At 53.9% G+C, this 15,226-nt stretch overlaps 1 protein-coding gene across 3 annotated transcripts in view; it reads right to left on the reverse strand.

Annotated features, from left to right (window-relative positions):
- LOC114214127 (cadherin-23) overlaps window positions 1-15,226 on the reverse strand; it is a 262,865-nt gene that overhangs the window by 147,215 nt on the left and 100,424 nt on the right. For all 3 annotated transcript variants that reach the window (XM_088020174.1, XM_088020173.1, XM_088020175.1), the window contains exon 7: window positions 9,439-9,517. In XM_088020174.1, coding sequence (XP_087876300.1) covers window positions 9,439-9,517 — 79 coding nt within the window. The remainder of the gene's footprint in view (window positions 1-9,438; window positions 9,518-15,226) is intronic.

The following is a 15,226-nucleotide window of genomic DNA, read 5'->3' on the forward strand; positions in this document are numbered from 1 at the left end:
AATACAAAGCGGTTACCTGAGAGATGAGGGAAAAGTGGGAAAGAGGCAAATCTATTAAAAAGACAAATGCTTGTTGACACAGGGAAATCGGACTAGAATCTCCCGGCCAAACAACCTCTGGCCATGACCTAGAATTAATCCCCAGCCTTGTGAGCAGCCTCCAGCCATGACTGGTCTGTCAGACCCCAGGCATGCCTGAAGAGAAGTGGTTTCCTGAGCTGAGCTGCAATGCACTCCCTCCTTAGCTAGGAGGTGGACCCAGCGTGTAGCAGAAGGGGTTCTAATTGGGCCCGAGGGGGAGTTCTTTGGGGGATGCTCCCACAGTACGTGGGACACATAGGAGGCTCTATAGCATCCTGAGCAAGAGACAGAAAGTCCTGCCCACGAAGAGGGTGTGGGAAAGAGAAGTGGGAAGGGAGGGTCTCAGTCCGTGTGGCAGTGAGACCTCTCAAAAGTCCACTGACAGCAAGGGGCAAGCTACTGCTGTTGACAAAGAACTTATAGGGCGTCCTTAAAGGAAGGAGGAAGAACAAAGACTTCTCTGGTTTATCAAAAAGGCGGAGACACAGGAGAGCACGGGGAGCAGGAGCAGACTGGCTGGGAAGTCTCACACCCTTGACGAGAGGAGGGAGAAAGATCAGGGGAGAACGTAGGGCAGGCTTTCCTGAGGTTCACCGGGAGAAATGTAGTGTTGGTGTGAGAGATCACTGTCATTTAGGTATGGTGGTGGTGGAGGGGAGAACTGTACATAATATGCCAGTGTATTTGTTTCATATATATATATATATATATATATATGTATGTATATATATATATATATACACTTTAAATTTTTCCAAGTATATTTGTATAATTACATGAAAAATCTACCAGAGGCACCGCCCCTGGATATTTTCAAATGAAGAGAGTCATGGACTGCAAGTGGAATAATCCTTGGACACATTCGTTCCTGCTCTAGAGAGAATGTCTACCAACTGTCAGTGGCTTCTGGAGGGCTGGGTAAGACCTGGAGGCCTGTCCAGACTAATAGGAAAGTGTGCTGGGATCAATTAATGATGTCTGCCTTGGTAGGGGATTGGTAAATCGGGGTCTGTGCGCTGATGCAGGTCTAAGGTAGCAATCGTGGGTATTATGAATATGCCCCTTTCTGCCTAGGCCACCACCAGGACCCCAAAAACCTAGACCCAGAGGTTAGAAGCTTCTTTGTCTCGTCCTTTTTTTGTGTACTATTTATTTTCAATATGTCGCCAGAGCCTGCTGCCTTCCTTCTTGTCCATCTCTACAATGACTACCCCTCCCAGCTGGGGTGATAGCCTATGAGCAGACCACCCTCGACCTGGTGCTTCTTGCTCCAATCCATCCAGAACTCCCACTAGATGAATCTTCTGATGACCCCTTGTTTGTCCCCCTCACCACCAGCCTTATTCAAAGAACCCTCTTATTTTGCCTTCTAGGCCCTCTCCAGCTGGCCCCCTGCCTGTCTTGGATCTGCCCTTCACTTCTCCCTGTGGCCACCTCTCGGCTCCGGCCAGGTGGGTCCCCCTGTGCCCAGAAGATGCTCTGAAGTTTCTGGTACTTCCGGGCACCCGCTGTACTACCCCAAGCTGAGGGCTGTGGCATGTGATTCCAAAGTCAAAAGCAGGGCTGATTTTCCTGAGTTTTCACTTCTCCGGGTTGGGGAGGAAAATGCCAAGCGGCTTTATCACAAGAGCTTTGACGCATTTCAAATGATGGTCTCCTGTGATGGCTGCTCCCCACCAGGCCACAGCCGGGGGCCTGATTCAGTTACTGGCATATGTGTAAGCCCGTGCAAGTCTGACTGTATCTGATTATTCTCTCTCCACACACATACACACACACACACACACACACACACTGCGCACACTCACACGTGTCCTCACACACACGCAGCCTTCACTTCAAAGCACTCAATGCATTTTCAAAGAATTGCCTCACTTGTTAATATTAAAGTGAAATCCCGTAAAGACTGGCAAATGAGGGCTTCGTCCTTCACTAACACACCTGGGCAGGTCCCCAGTGTGGCCGGTAGGGAGGCCACTGACTTTCAAGCTGGGGTGAGGGGTTTTGGCCCTGACACTGCTCCCCGATTCTTGATTCTAGGCCAGTGTTTCTCAACCTTCCTGGCATCGCCCGCACTACCAGCCATTTAAGACATGTTTTTTGAACTTCTCCCCCCGCCCCCATGAAATTCCAGCACCACAGATATAACTGCATGTATATATCTATGCCTTATAAATAGAATAAACACTTTTCACCCCTCATAACAAATGTTGGCCTCCTTGAGGGCGCTATCACCCCTGTTGACTACACAGGCGTTTCCTCACCAGTGCTTCTAAAAGTGTGGTCTCCAGACCAGCAGCATCAGCATCACCTGGGCCCCACTCCCAAAGGTTCCAGTTCAGTAGTTTTAGGGTGGGATGCAAAATTTTGAGTTTCTAACACTTCCCATTACTAGATGTTGATGCAGATGCCGCTCTTCTGGAGACCACATTTTGAGAACCACTGTCGTCGTGAAACATGGGTGTATTCTGGAGCCCGGGGCGACTTGGGTTCAAATCCCTACTCTTCTACTTAGTAGCTGTGACCCTTGGCCAGTCTATGTACATGCTGAGCCTCACTTTACTGTGTGCAGGATGGAGTTATAATGTCTCCCTCACAGACTGCTGTGAGCAGTAAATGTGTCCAGCCAGTGCCCAGCACATGGCAGGCACCCAATAAATGGGCTTCCCCCGCCCTCCCTCTGGGGGATGTTCCAGAGCTGCAGAAGGCCCAGGCAGGCAAGGCTGCGATGGGGAAAGGGATGTGGGCTGCAAGGCATGGGCGGTGGGAGAGATGGGGCCCCTAGAGCTTGGAAGGCGGTGTGTGGGCTGAGAGAGAGTCTGTAGCGCAGGACGTGGTAGGAAAGGCTAGCATGGGCTGTTGGCCACACCCTCACTCCCCAGGTGGTAAAGGCCCTTTTGGCACCAGAAAGGAGTCCCTTCAGCATCAGTCATGGGAAGGAGAGAGTCAAATGACAGAACTCATCAGTCTAGCATGTGTGGAAAATGAAAATGCTTCCAGAAAGGGTTCAGACAGAGCGCTGGAGGACTCATTAAGTCAGTTTTGTGGGCCCCCGTCCCCATGCCCCCAAGTCAGTAGTTCTGTGGCAGGGCCCGAGAACTCGTGTGCCCAACAGGTGTCCAGGTGTTGCTGCTTTTGCTGCCTGTCTCAGACCCCCGCGCTGGGAACCGCGGCTCCACAGCCTCCTATAGATGCACTCCCTACCTCAGGGGACGGAGAACCGGTGAGAAGTCTGGGTGCCTGCAGGAAGGTGATGGCAGGACAGTATCCTCAGTGCCCTTGGGGCTGACTGAGAAGCCTTCAGCCTCGGCTCCTGGCCACTGGGGGAGCCCGGCTTCTGGTACGCGGGAGTGGCCTCAGCTAGCGATGCAGACTTTGGACGGCACACCACATGCCTGTCTCCTCTGCATCCCGATGGCGGCAAGGGAGGAGGGAAATGGCTGGCATCTGTTGAGGGCTTACCAAGCAGCGACCTGTGGGACACTCGCCAAATGCCACTCACTTTAGAGAGCAGACTCACTTATTTTTATTTTCACAACTCTGTGAGAAAGATACAACTGGCCCCATTAAAGGCTGGGGAAACGTCCTTCGAGAGTTTTGGTCACCCACTCAAGGGCACTTAGGAAGACAGGGTTCCCCTCTAGAACACACAGTGGTCGGGTGTTAAATTAAGCAACGTCCCAGCTCAAGGGGGCTCTAAAGCCATCTCAGGCCATGGGCCGATCCTATGTCACCTGTCCCAACAGCCACCTCCTGTCACCTTGACCTCCTTACCCTCCTTTGGCTCTGCTGTCTCTGCCCCCCCACTGGGATGTCCAGTTGGGGAACGCCACAACAGCCTCCCCTTGGGCCTGCTTCTTCCTCCCTGCCCTCCCCCAGCCCACTGGCTCCAGTCTGACCACAGTGAGCTTTGTACAACACACCTCAACCATGCCCCACCCCGCCCCCCCTTGCTGAACTGGCTCCCTGCTACTCTCAGGAGCAAGGCCTGGTATTCTCCTGAGCAGGGCATTCCACACCCTGCCTGGCTGGGCCCTGCCTCCCTCAGTGGCCTCCTCTCCCCCAAGGTCCCTCTTGCACGCTGCGCTCAGCCATGCTGACTCACTGCAGGTCCACAAACATGCACTCTCTCCTGCTCTGGGATCCTGGTACATGCTGTTCCCTCTGCCTGTAACACCCTAACTCCATAGTTCCTGGCTAGTTCCTGCTTATCAGTCAGTGGGTGGCTTAGGTGATCTCTTCTCAGTGAGTCTCCTCATCCCAGTGAAGGCTGGGGGAGGCGCCCCCTCCCATGGATTCTTTCTCATTTCCTTTTACAGGTGTTTTCAAACATACAAAGAAGTAGCAAGAACAGTCTAATGGGCCCCCCATGGAGCCATCACTCCATGTCCACATAGCCCTTGCTTTTTAGTCTGCCTTCCCATCCACACTACAGGTTCCTGAGGCCGAGATGATACCTCTGACCCCACACCCTCTCAGGACATTAGTGCAGCTCTTGGCCCAGAGAAGACCCTCCATCCACTGTGGGTGAATGCCAGGAGTCCACATTTGTTGAGCACCTACTATAAAATCAGGTGCTCTTCTATGTGCTTACAGGTCTTAGCTCACTGTATGCGCATAGCTTCCCTGTGAGGCTCCCGCTACTCTTTTCTCCATTTCATAGATTGGAAAACTAACAGCTCAAAGGTTATACAGTTGGTCAGTGGTAGAAGCCAGCAAGGCAGTCTAACTATGGAACAGAGCTGCCCACAGAAATAGGATGTGAGCCACATGTGGTATTTTAAATTCTCTGGTAGTCATATTAAAACAAAAATAGATGAAATTAATTTTAATAATATGTCGTATTTAACTCAGTGTATCTAAAATATCACTTTAACACGTCATCACGTAAGACATTATTAATGAGATACTTTATAATCTGTTTTGCATACTAAGTCTTCAAAATCCTGTGGGTTATCTTACAGACTAGCCACATGTCAAGGGCTTAGTAGCCACAGGCAACTGCACTGGCCAGCAGAGCTAGTGGTCAGCACCCTGGACAGTGGCCCCAGAGCCCGGCACTCTCAACCACTTCTCTGCTTAAATGGATAAAGGAGGAAATGAATGAATACAAGTCCCCAGGACCCTTGGGCCTGATCTTTCCTTGATAATTACTAATGCTTAATACTTTATGGCTCTTTAGAGTCTCTCTGGCACTATTTTGTCTGCCATAGAGATTATTAACCCTGTACCATGGACGAGGATTACGGAGTAAAGAGGGGTCAAATGCCTTTCTTTGACACATTGCTGCAGGTGACAGAGCTGGGCCTTGAATGCACAACTTTGGACTCCAAGTTCTGTGCTCTGTGTGGGGTGGGACACAGCTGCCCCTTGAAGGAGGACTGTCTCCATCTGGCAAAGGAGGGTGTCTGTTTAGACCTCAGGCTGGGTTGGCCGCTGGGGATGGGAGCCCCATTTTGTTCAGGCCCTGGAGGAAGTGATGCCCTTGGTGAGTGGCAGGGCAGGCACAGGCTGAGGAAGCAGATGGGGCCTGTGCCAGGTCCTCTGTGGGAAAGAACCTTGTCATTCTTCAGTCTCAGTTTGGCCACAAGAGGCTGAGAACAAATTGATGGCAATGGAGCCATAACTTACCTCTGAAGGCCTCTTTGTTCTTGGCAAAACAGAGGGGTCATTAGTTATGGCAAAAGCACTGCTGTGCAGACATAAATCCCCCCAGCTGCAGGGCTGATAAACAGCCCGGAGGGGATGGGGGCCTCAAGGAGCCAAGCAGGTTAACCGCGTGCCATGGATCACTCATGGGCTCAGACCTGTGTCCCACCCACATGCAGACAAAGCCACCCCCTGCCCAAGCTCTGGAGGTGCCCAGAGACTCAGTCACCCACAGTGGCCATCAGGACTCACACCTGGCTCCAGGAACCCCTGAGATCCTCATTTTTCTTTCAAATGAAAATGGTTCCCTAGCATCTAGGGTGGGAGCAGGCTCCCATGGGGTACTCAGGGCCAGCTTGGGCCAGTCAGCATGAAGGTGCCCCTGTGGGCATTCCTTCTTTCTGCTTCAAGCCAAACAGACACTGGCTGAGCCTCCTAGGAAAGGGCTGAGACTTCACAGCACTGGAAAGGCAGGTGTGTGAGGCCAGATCCTGGGCAGACAAAGTGCTTTGCAACAATGTCTACTGGTCAAGAGAAGTAGAGATGAGGCTATATCCTAGTTTTCTGCCTATCTGCTTCCCTGGAGACGTCATCCTCCTGCCTGCCTGCCTGCTCTAGGCTCACACTGAGGCTGGATTACAGGGAGACCATGCCAGCCCAGGGCCAGGGAGAAGGGCGGGCAGGAACAGGTGGGTGGACAGCCAGGTCAGCCAGGTACTCAGGATGGGGAGGGAAGGAAAAGGGAAGGACTGCCCTCAAGCTGCCTAAAAAGAATTTGGGTGGGGTTGTGGGTTGCGTAGTGACAAACACCCATGAGAGAGTTAAAGAACCATTAAGCCCACCCTGCAAACGAGGTCCAAGTGCTATCTTAGCAAGGACGGCAACTATTTGCCGCTGGTGCTGTGTGCCCTCTCTCTTTCTGCACCCATAGCAGACTCTACCAATTGAATACCACACTGAGTCTGCTTGGCTTCAAGCAGCCATTACCAATCAATCACAGTTGGCATGTGAGAGGAAACCCATTTGTCATCCTTTCTAAAAGCCCTCAAAGCACATTTTTGCTGGCAGTGGAAATCCTAAAATGCTATGCTAAGTGCTGCAAGCCTTCTGGAAGTTTCTGCCTCCCGCCTCCCATCTTCACGCACATCACCTACCTGTAGTTTCACATCCTGGGTCTCCCTTCTCAACCTGCTATTCACACTTGGGCACCTGGCCCAGGAGAGTATGCCCCTGGAAATCTCAGAGTACACTGCCACAGGCAACTGTCCCCAGCCCAGACACCAAAGGCTCAGCAGCTCTGCCCTCCAACCTCCTGATGCCAGGGGAGGGGGTGAGGAAGGAGACCTGGCTAGGGCCATCTTTTTTTTTTTTTTTTTAAAGATTTTATTTATTTATTTGACAGAGAGAGACACAGCAAGAGAGGGAACACAAGCAGGGGCAGAGGGAGAGGGAGAAGCAGGCTTCCCGCCAAGCAGGGAGCCCGATGTGGGGCTTGATCCCAGGATCCTGGGATCCTGGCCTGAGCTGAAGGCAGACACTTAACGACTGAGCCACCCAGGTGCCCCTAGGGCCATCTTTAAGGGCTGGAGAGGGCCTGGGGTTCTGAGGCTGGTGGCCTGGCACCCAGAAGGAACTGAGATGGACAAATACCCTGGAGGATGGCCTCTCAGTGTCACGCAGGAATTTCCAGTCTGGTCATGACCGCAGGCTAGCTCCTGGCTCCTTGTTTCCCACCTTCATTTGGCTGGGGTATGTCTGGAACCAGCCCACAGGCAATGAGATGAGGAGACAATCCCCCACCCAGCCAGGTGTCCCTTTATGCTGCCACCTTATCCTGGTGCCTCAACTCTACCACTCTTGGGGCTCACTGGTGTTCCCTTAGGTCTCCAGCACAAGCCCCTTGTCCCTGGGGGGCACTTGGTTTGCTTCCCAAATTGAAAAAATCATGAAGAAAACCAGCACCAGCATGGGCCTCCCTTCTCCTCTGCTTAGCAGGAGAGGGCCCCCTAATTCCCGGGGAATTCTGCCTTCTTGCAGAATGGCTTCCTTCCTTCCTAGGACTAGTTTTCCCACATCCTAGCCTAAGGACCCTCTGCATCTGGGGAGCTGTGAGAAAGGGCTATTCTGGGGTCCCACCCCAGTTTCACAGAACGAGAATCTCTGTGGGTGCCAAGGACTCTGCATTTTTGGCAGGAGCTCCAGGTGATTCTTGGGCATATTGGAATTTGAAAACCCATGACCCTAGAATCATATTCCTTCTCTCCTCCCTTCCTTCATTCCACAAGTACACATTGGGGTTTACTCTGCTGAGTCCTGTGCTGGGTACCAGAATGGGGAGGAAATGGGGTTGGGGAGGAGAGGCCTGAACCCTTGCTGCTGCTGCTGACCACATGAGCCGGTCTGGCATTTGCTTTGGGGCCTGGGGTACCCTGGGCTTAAAGACATGATAGTAGTCATACCGGCAGCTGCAGGTCACAGGGAGCCCACAATGCCCCTGATTTCCTGCATTCCTAAGGAGGGGGAGGGTCTTCCTCCCACGAGCTAACTCCCAGCTTCCCAAGGTTATTATTAGCTGCCAGCAATAACAATAACAATAAGTAACACGTATAAAGGAACTTACATCCATGAATTAGGTTCTCTACATATATTAAGTCTTCTGACCCTTAATCACCCAAGATAGTAAGCACTTCTTATTGTTCTATACTTCTATACTGAGGTATAGAGACCCACCTGAGGCAATATGCTCACGAGACTCCATCCTCTATGTTCTTGATCATTACACCTTGGTGTCTTTTGAGCTTCAGGGGAAAAAATGTCCCCCAAATGTCACTCCCTGTTGTGGGGGTGTGGTCGGGAGAGGTGATGGGGTAGACACAAGCCTAGTGGCTTGCCATCCTCCTGGCCATCAGTCTGGCCTGCCCAGATGCGCGAGGCTGACCCTGCACTGACTAGGGGGCAGGGCAGGAGGCCACCTGTGGGGTGGGGTAGGAGCATGGGGACAGAGCCAGTCTGTGGAGAAGTGAGCAGCCCTCATGGGCCTCTCGTCGACTCCCTCTCTCCAAAGCCACTCAGCCCTGGGACAGCCAAATGGAGCTACTTGGTCCATCTTTAGGTAGGCATGTGGGGTCAGAGATCCCATCAGCCAGAACCTTCTCTGCAGCCAGGCACTATTCTGCCTAACCAAGCGATGGGGCGGGAGAGGAGGGGGCTCTGTGCATCCCCTGCAGCACTCCTGATGAGACAAGAACTCCTAATGGTCAGAAATGTGAAAAGAGCATGAAATCAGGTGAAATTGCAGGTCTGTTCATCCTAAAATGATGCACAAACTGCCACCTTTTCATCAAGTCAGAAAAGCAAAACAAAGAAACACCCACAGCACTGAAGGAGGTAGATGGGAGTCCCCAGTGACCCAGGCTCAGAAACCCAAGGTGCTCAGATGCCGCGGACCATGGACAGTGGCACATGCTCCTGTCCCCCAACACCACCCAAGCGGCCCCCAACATCTGAGCCTCAGTCCCCAGCTCCTCTCCTCCTCCCCAGCACCTCCCTCCTTCATCCACTTCGTCCCCTTCTGAGGCCTTCTGCCCAGCGTTTTCCCTGGGGGCTGGTGCCCTCATACCACGGTCCACACCCCCAGACCTCTGCTCAGACCTGCAGAGCCTGACACTCCTGCAGTGGGGATGGGGGGCCAGGGCGCCGAGCCCTTACCTGAGACGATGGTGTAGCCGATCCCCCGGGGACGTCCTTTATCCTGGTCGACAGCGGTGATAACGCGCACCGTTGTGCCCTGGGTAGGAGAGAGAAGGGACCTTATTTGGCTGCCCAGCCCCTGGGGGGCCATCTTTTTTTTTTTTTTTTTTGGCTCTCTTGGCACCTGCAGCTTCCCTCCCCAGGTAAGTGGAGTCCACCAGGCCAGCCTAGGAAGTAGCTACTGAGGGCTCGGGTCTCAGCTGTCCCCATCAACCCGGGGACATAACACCGAGGCCTCGGCAAACAGCTCGGAGTCCCTTGGAGAGGCCCGATCTTGCTGATGCTCTCATTCCCCCTTCCCCTCCCCATCTCCCCTCCATCTGGTGTAACCACCCAGGAAAGAGGAAAAACAAGCTGGGGGACAAGAGATCTGGTCTCTATCTCAACCACCCATCAAATTGCTGTGTGACCTCAGGAAGGTTGCCGTACCTTTCTGATCTCAGTGTGCCCTACCTTAATATGAATAACGGCAAAATCCCTGGGGCCCTGCTTTCACTGGGACTTGAGTAAAGGAGAACATCATGGATCAATCACTCTACTAATGAACGCATCATAAATCCTGAAAGTACTGACCCCCGAGGCCACTATGGCCCTGTGAACCATGCCCTATCCAGCACTGCCACAGCAGCTCCTGCCTCCGTTGACTTTGTCCCACATCCTGTTTCTTCTCCCTGCAGCACTGGGGGGGGGGGGGGGGAAGGGGCCAGGATCTGAGACTACCAGGATGGGGCTTCAGGGGTCTCTGCTCTTAGGGCGCATGCAGCCTGTGGCGAGGGGTCAAGGACAGATTCACAGACACTGCTATACACATCTAAGAGTGCTCAGATGCAGAAATGTACCCCGAAGTATAGAAGTCCACCTGGAGGACCTGGCAAGGGGTTGTACAGACAGCAACATTGAGGATGGGTCACGAAGAAGGAGTGGGAGTTTGCCATGGAGAGAAGCTGATACAGAAGGCAAAAGACAGAGCACAGGCAGGGACTTGGGGGCATAAGACTCTCGAGGAAGGGATCCTGGCATGAATGGGCACATTCAAATATCAGCTGATGGACTGGTTGGTTGATTGAATAAAGGGATGCACAAAAGAGGATTCTGACATCACCACTGCCGCCGCCACCACCTGCTGAGTCTCTCCTTGCCCACGGTGACCTTCACCTTCCTCTCCAGCCCTATCACACCATTGTCCGGCCAGCCAAGCCTGTCCACCTGCCTGCCTGAAGTTCTGGCTTGGGCTGCAGTTTCCCCTGGTTGATAACCAGCAGGACAGCTGGTCCCCGTCCCCTAGGGAAATATCAACCCTGGCATTCACACGCCTAATGACGATCTCTTGTGGCCTTGATAGGCTGCCTCTCACCCATTTGCTGTCCATCAGCTAGAGGTGTGAAGTCTGCTGGCTGTACGCTCCACCCCTACCTGAGCACCTCCTCCTGTGGAGAGAGTCTTGTTCTCTGACCTATAGGCCCTCTGATCAGTAGGGTGGGGCCCTGGGGGCAAGATACACAGGGGCACCCCCACCTCACCCTCCCAGAGCAGGGCTGTCCCTGTGCGGCTGTCGCTCCATCCTCTCCCAGGCCCAGGAACACCTCTAGCTTGGGCTGAAGGAAGGCGAGAATGTTCCAGGAGAAACGTTTCCCGCAGAAACATGGACATAGCCCTGAGACCAGGGCCATGCAGAAAGCAGGTCTGGCTCCCTCCTTGGGGCCTCTTTCCCTGGAGAGACAGGAGCTCGGGCTACATCCCCTGGGGGAATAGACTGTTAAAAAATCAGAGAAAGACACCATTAAACGAGCCTCTCCCCAAGCGGGTTCTGAGGACCTGAACTGTGGACCAGCTTTGAGGGCCCTGTTCTTTCCCGAGCACCCCCTCTGCGCCCGGTGCTGCTGCAAATGCCTTCTGTGTACTAATTCCACCCTCACACCCACCCCAGAAGCCCCATCTTCTAGATGAGGAAACTGAGGAATTCGAGTTAAATGGCCTTGCCAAGGTCCCACTGCAAGGAAGGAATGGTGAAGCCAGGGTTCAAAGTCAGGCACTTTGGCTCCAAAAAGCTCTCGCCCACCAAGCGATGCCACTCCGTCCCACGTTCTGTTATAATAATGGTAACTGTCATTTATGAACGCCCTTGCTATGTGGCAGGCACTAATCTACGCACTTCACGAGCATTAGCTCATGTCAAATTTGGGACAACTTACATATCCCACCATTCCCTTGGGCTTCGATGTAGTAATGGCTCCTCAAAGTAGTAAAGTGATTTAAAACAAAACAAAACAAGACCACCGCAACCCTGTTAACCTTTGTTCTCCTGGGCTTTCTGACCTGATGACAGACTCTTCCCCTGTAATATCTGCTAACGGCCCCAGACCCAGGCATCTGTGGAGGGTCACTGCAGGGTCTGCTCGAACAGCTTCCCCCAATGTCACCCCACAGAGGGATCTTTTTTTGGGGGGGGTCTACCCCTCTAGGAGCCACTCCTCACACAGGAGAGGCCTGGGTTTGCCCCCAGGAGAAGGTCCCCCACAGTGTGGGACTCTGGTGTGAGGCTCAGGTGCCAGGACATGGGGACGACTCCCTCTTTTAGAGCCCCATCTGGCCTGGTCCCAGAAAGTGTCTCAGTTGGAGGGTCTGCTGAGGACAGGGACAAGCCTGCCAGTGTAACTGGGTCCAGAGCCTCCAGAGCACCTTTCCAGAAAGTCACTGAACAGTGTAACTCCAGGGGCAGCTGCATGGCCCCAGGCATACAACCCAGGAGTGGCTGTGCTGAGCTGGGCCTATAGATAAGGACAATTACAAGGACAAGTATACCACAGGAGGTCTGGAGGGGTGGGCAGCGGTGGCCTATGCAAAGATGGGACCTGGTGGCCAAAGCACCCTCAGGTCTCAGAGCCTTGCGGGCGTCTCGCCATGGGCACCTCCACCGTGGGCTGCCTGGAGGCTCGCGGACAGGTGGGCCTCAGAGGCGGCCGGTGGGCAATCAAGACGGGGGGACAGGGAGGCTGGCTCTCCCCAGGAAGAGCCACCCTGAGCTTCTGGGAAGTGAGAGCCAACAGGCTCCTGACAAAGTTTGGGGTTTCATCTCTTTTTGGGTAAATAAATCCATTTTTAATAAAACCCTGAGCTTTTAATACAAGTGCAGCCACAAAGACTGGAAATGTTATAAGAAGGAATTAACGGGGAGGAATGGGGGCTCTTGGGATCCCACAGCTCTTGTTTCAGAGTCTTAGTAATTATATTTTCAATATACTGAAACTTATTTCCAAAGACGAGGGAATGGAGAAGCATGGCCCAGAGCCAGGCCCCTTACTGGCTGGCTCTCCAGATCGGGGCGGGGGTGGGGGTATGCACCAGCACGTGGCTGGGAGAGCAGGTGGGCAGGCCCAGGAGGTTCAGAGAAGGGTCCACCCTGCCATGGGGCTCCTCCTGTCACAGGAACCCACGTTGTAAGGAAATGAGGCACCCCCCCCGCCTCTGCCACCCCGAGAGGCTAAAGGTGCACAGGCCTCCAGGGTCCCGGCTCCTTGTGGTGGGAAGAGCAGTATGGTGGGGGGTTAAGGGTTTGACTCCGTTGCCAGACTGTCTAGGCTCAAATCCTTTGAGTGAGTTACTTGATCTCTCACTGGCTTGTTTTCCCCATCTATAAAATGGGTATAACAGCCCCACTCCTCAGCAACTGATATGTGTACAGCGCTTAGAACCACACCCAGTGCACAGCAAATGCTATAAAAGTGACTGTCACCGTTCAAGCATCTGATGAAAGCTCAGGTGTCTCTTCCCAGACACTGCATGCCAATGCTGTGCCCCACAGTTTCAGCACATTTGGACTCCCTAGCACCCCAGATTCATAATCCGTACCCTGGAGCAAAGGCGTCTTCTGGGTGTTAGAGAGACAGAACAGCTAACAGCCCAGGAAGGGCCAGCACTCGTTAAGTACCTACTCTGTACCAAGCACTGTGCTGGGCACCCAACAGAGGTACTCTCAAGTTTTCCTCACAAGCCCCAACAAGGGGGAGTGTGCGAGGAAACAGGCGCAGAAGGTTCCGGCATTGGCTTCAAGTCACAAGGTGTGGTCAGTGGGTGGGGCGAGGGTGACTAGGGAATGGAGGCCTGTGCTGGGGTGGGTCTGGGGGACTCCACTGCTCTGTGGCAGAGGGGACAGGCCCAGGGCTTGACGCCCAGTAAGGCGTGCCGAAGACAGGGGTGGGCGAGGGGTGCGAGGCAGGCCCGGCCTCTGAGGTTTGGGTACTGGTGAGGAAGTCCAGGCAGATTTGAGAGGAGCTGAGACTCCTCTAGAAGGAGCTTGTGTCTCGCCTTCTGCGGCCTGCCTTTCCCAGAGCAGCCAGCCAGGACAGGAGCTGGAGCGGGAACCCACGGGGCGGTGGGGGCCTCAGGGGTCCTGGCCCATCTCTCTCCCCTGGGACCGCCTTCCCCATTTCCATGACAGGATTAAGGACTGGAAAGGTGGACGACGATGGCAGTCTGCTCTGGGAGTGGGAGGTGCCTGTGGGGGGATGGGCGTGGGGGCTGGAGGGGACTTCCGACAAGAGCTGCCACAGGAGATTCTGAGGCAGAAAATCCTATTTCTCAGGCCTTAATTCCAGTCAATTCCAGTCAAAGGGCCGATAGGCATCAGCTGGCAGTAATTTGTGCAGTTTATCCGCTCTTTTCACCTTCTATCGGTCCTTCACTGACGGGCAGGCCGACATGCCGCTGCTCGCGTGAGGAAATTAAAATTTGATGCAATAATCCCAAATAAGAAGGATTTTATTAGGTAATATATACACTTTAGATGAGGCATGCTGGCCCGATACACCGACGGAGAGAGGCATACGTGCTGGGAGCCACAGATAAAGGGAAGGAGCGAGGCAGAGTGGGCAAGGGTCCGACCGGAGGCCCTGGCCGGCGGCGGCCAGGCTGGCGGTGGGGACGCCTGGGTCCTCGGGGCAAGGAGGCTGAAGAGGCCACGGTGCACCCTGGCCCTGGCCAGCCTGGGACGTACGGCGTTAAGCCGGGGTTCCACACTGTAAAGCTCCATGCAGGGACCGCATCAAGGCATGGAAACCGATTAGAAGCCTGGAAAAATCAGGCTTGGAGCATAAGGGAATTGGCCTGCAGCAGAAAAAGCTGTGCTAGAGACACGGAAATGGGAGCACTCCTTTCAAGTGTGGGGGCAGGGCGGAAAGGCAGAGCTGTGCGCACCGTGAGACGATTCCGTGGGCGCCCTGGGGGGAGTCCGACCCCTCCCACTTACTTCCTTGTCTGGCTCCTCCGAGCCCCATCGTGACCCAAGTGGCGGGGCTCAGACCTGCCCCCTGGCAGCTCCCACGGCATTGGCTTTAGCTGTCTCACAGCGCCCAAGGGACAACCGACTCAACCACTGCGAGTGAATGCCTTGCTGGGGACTCTACACGAGCATGAGCATGTGATCTTCACTCCTTAAAACCCGCAGGGTAATGGAGGCCCTGCTGCAGACATTACCAGTCCGTTTCCCCGGGAGGCAGCGGTCCACAGTGTGTGGGATTTGGCCAAGGCGAGTGCAGGGACCTGCTCCGAGTTTCTCTGGCTACGTGGCCACCATAATGTCCTCACTTCAATCAGCAAGTTAGCTTCGAGCACCTTCTCTGCACTCAGCCCTGGGCCCGATGTCCTGGGGGACCAGGTCCCAGAGACTCAGGCTCCTCGATTACCAGAAGCTCCAAAATAACCCACCTGCACGTTGGTGAGCATCATAGGTGCAACTATAATTCAGTGG

This window comes from Eumetopias jubatus, unplaced genomic scaffold (genome assembly GCF_037043125.1).
Source record: "Eumetopias jubatus isolate StellerSeaLion01/CBP00866 unplaced genomic scaffold, mEumJub1_p1.0 scaffold_17, whole genome shotgun sequence".
NCBI classification, from domain to species: Eukaryota; Metazoa; Chordata; class Mammalia; order Carnivora; family Otariidae; genus Eumetopias; species Eumetopias jubatus.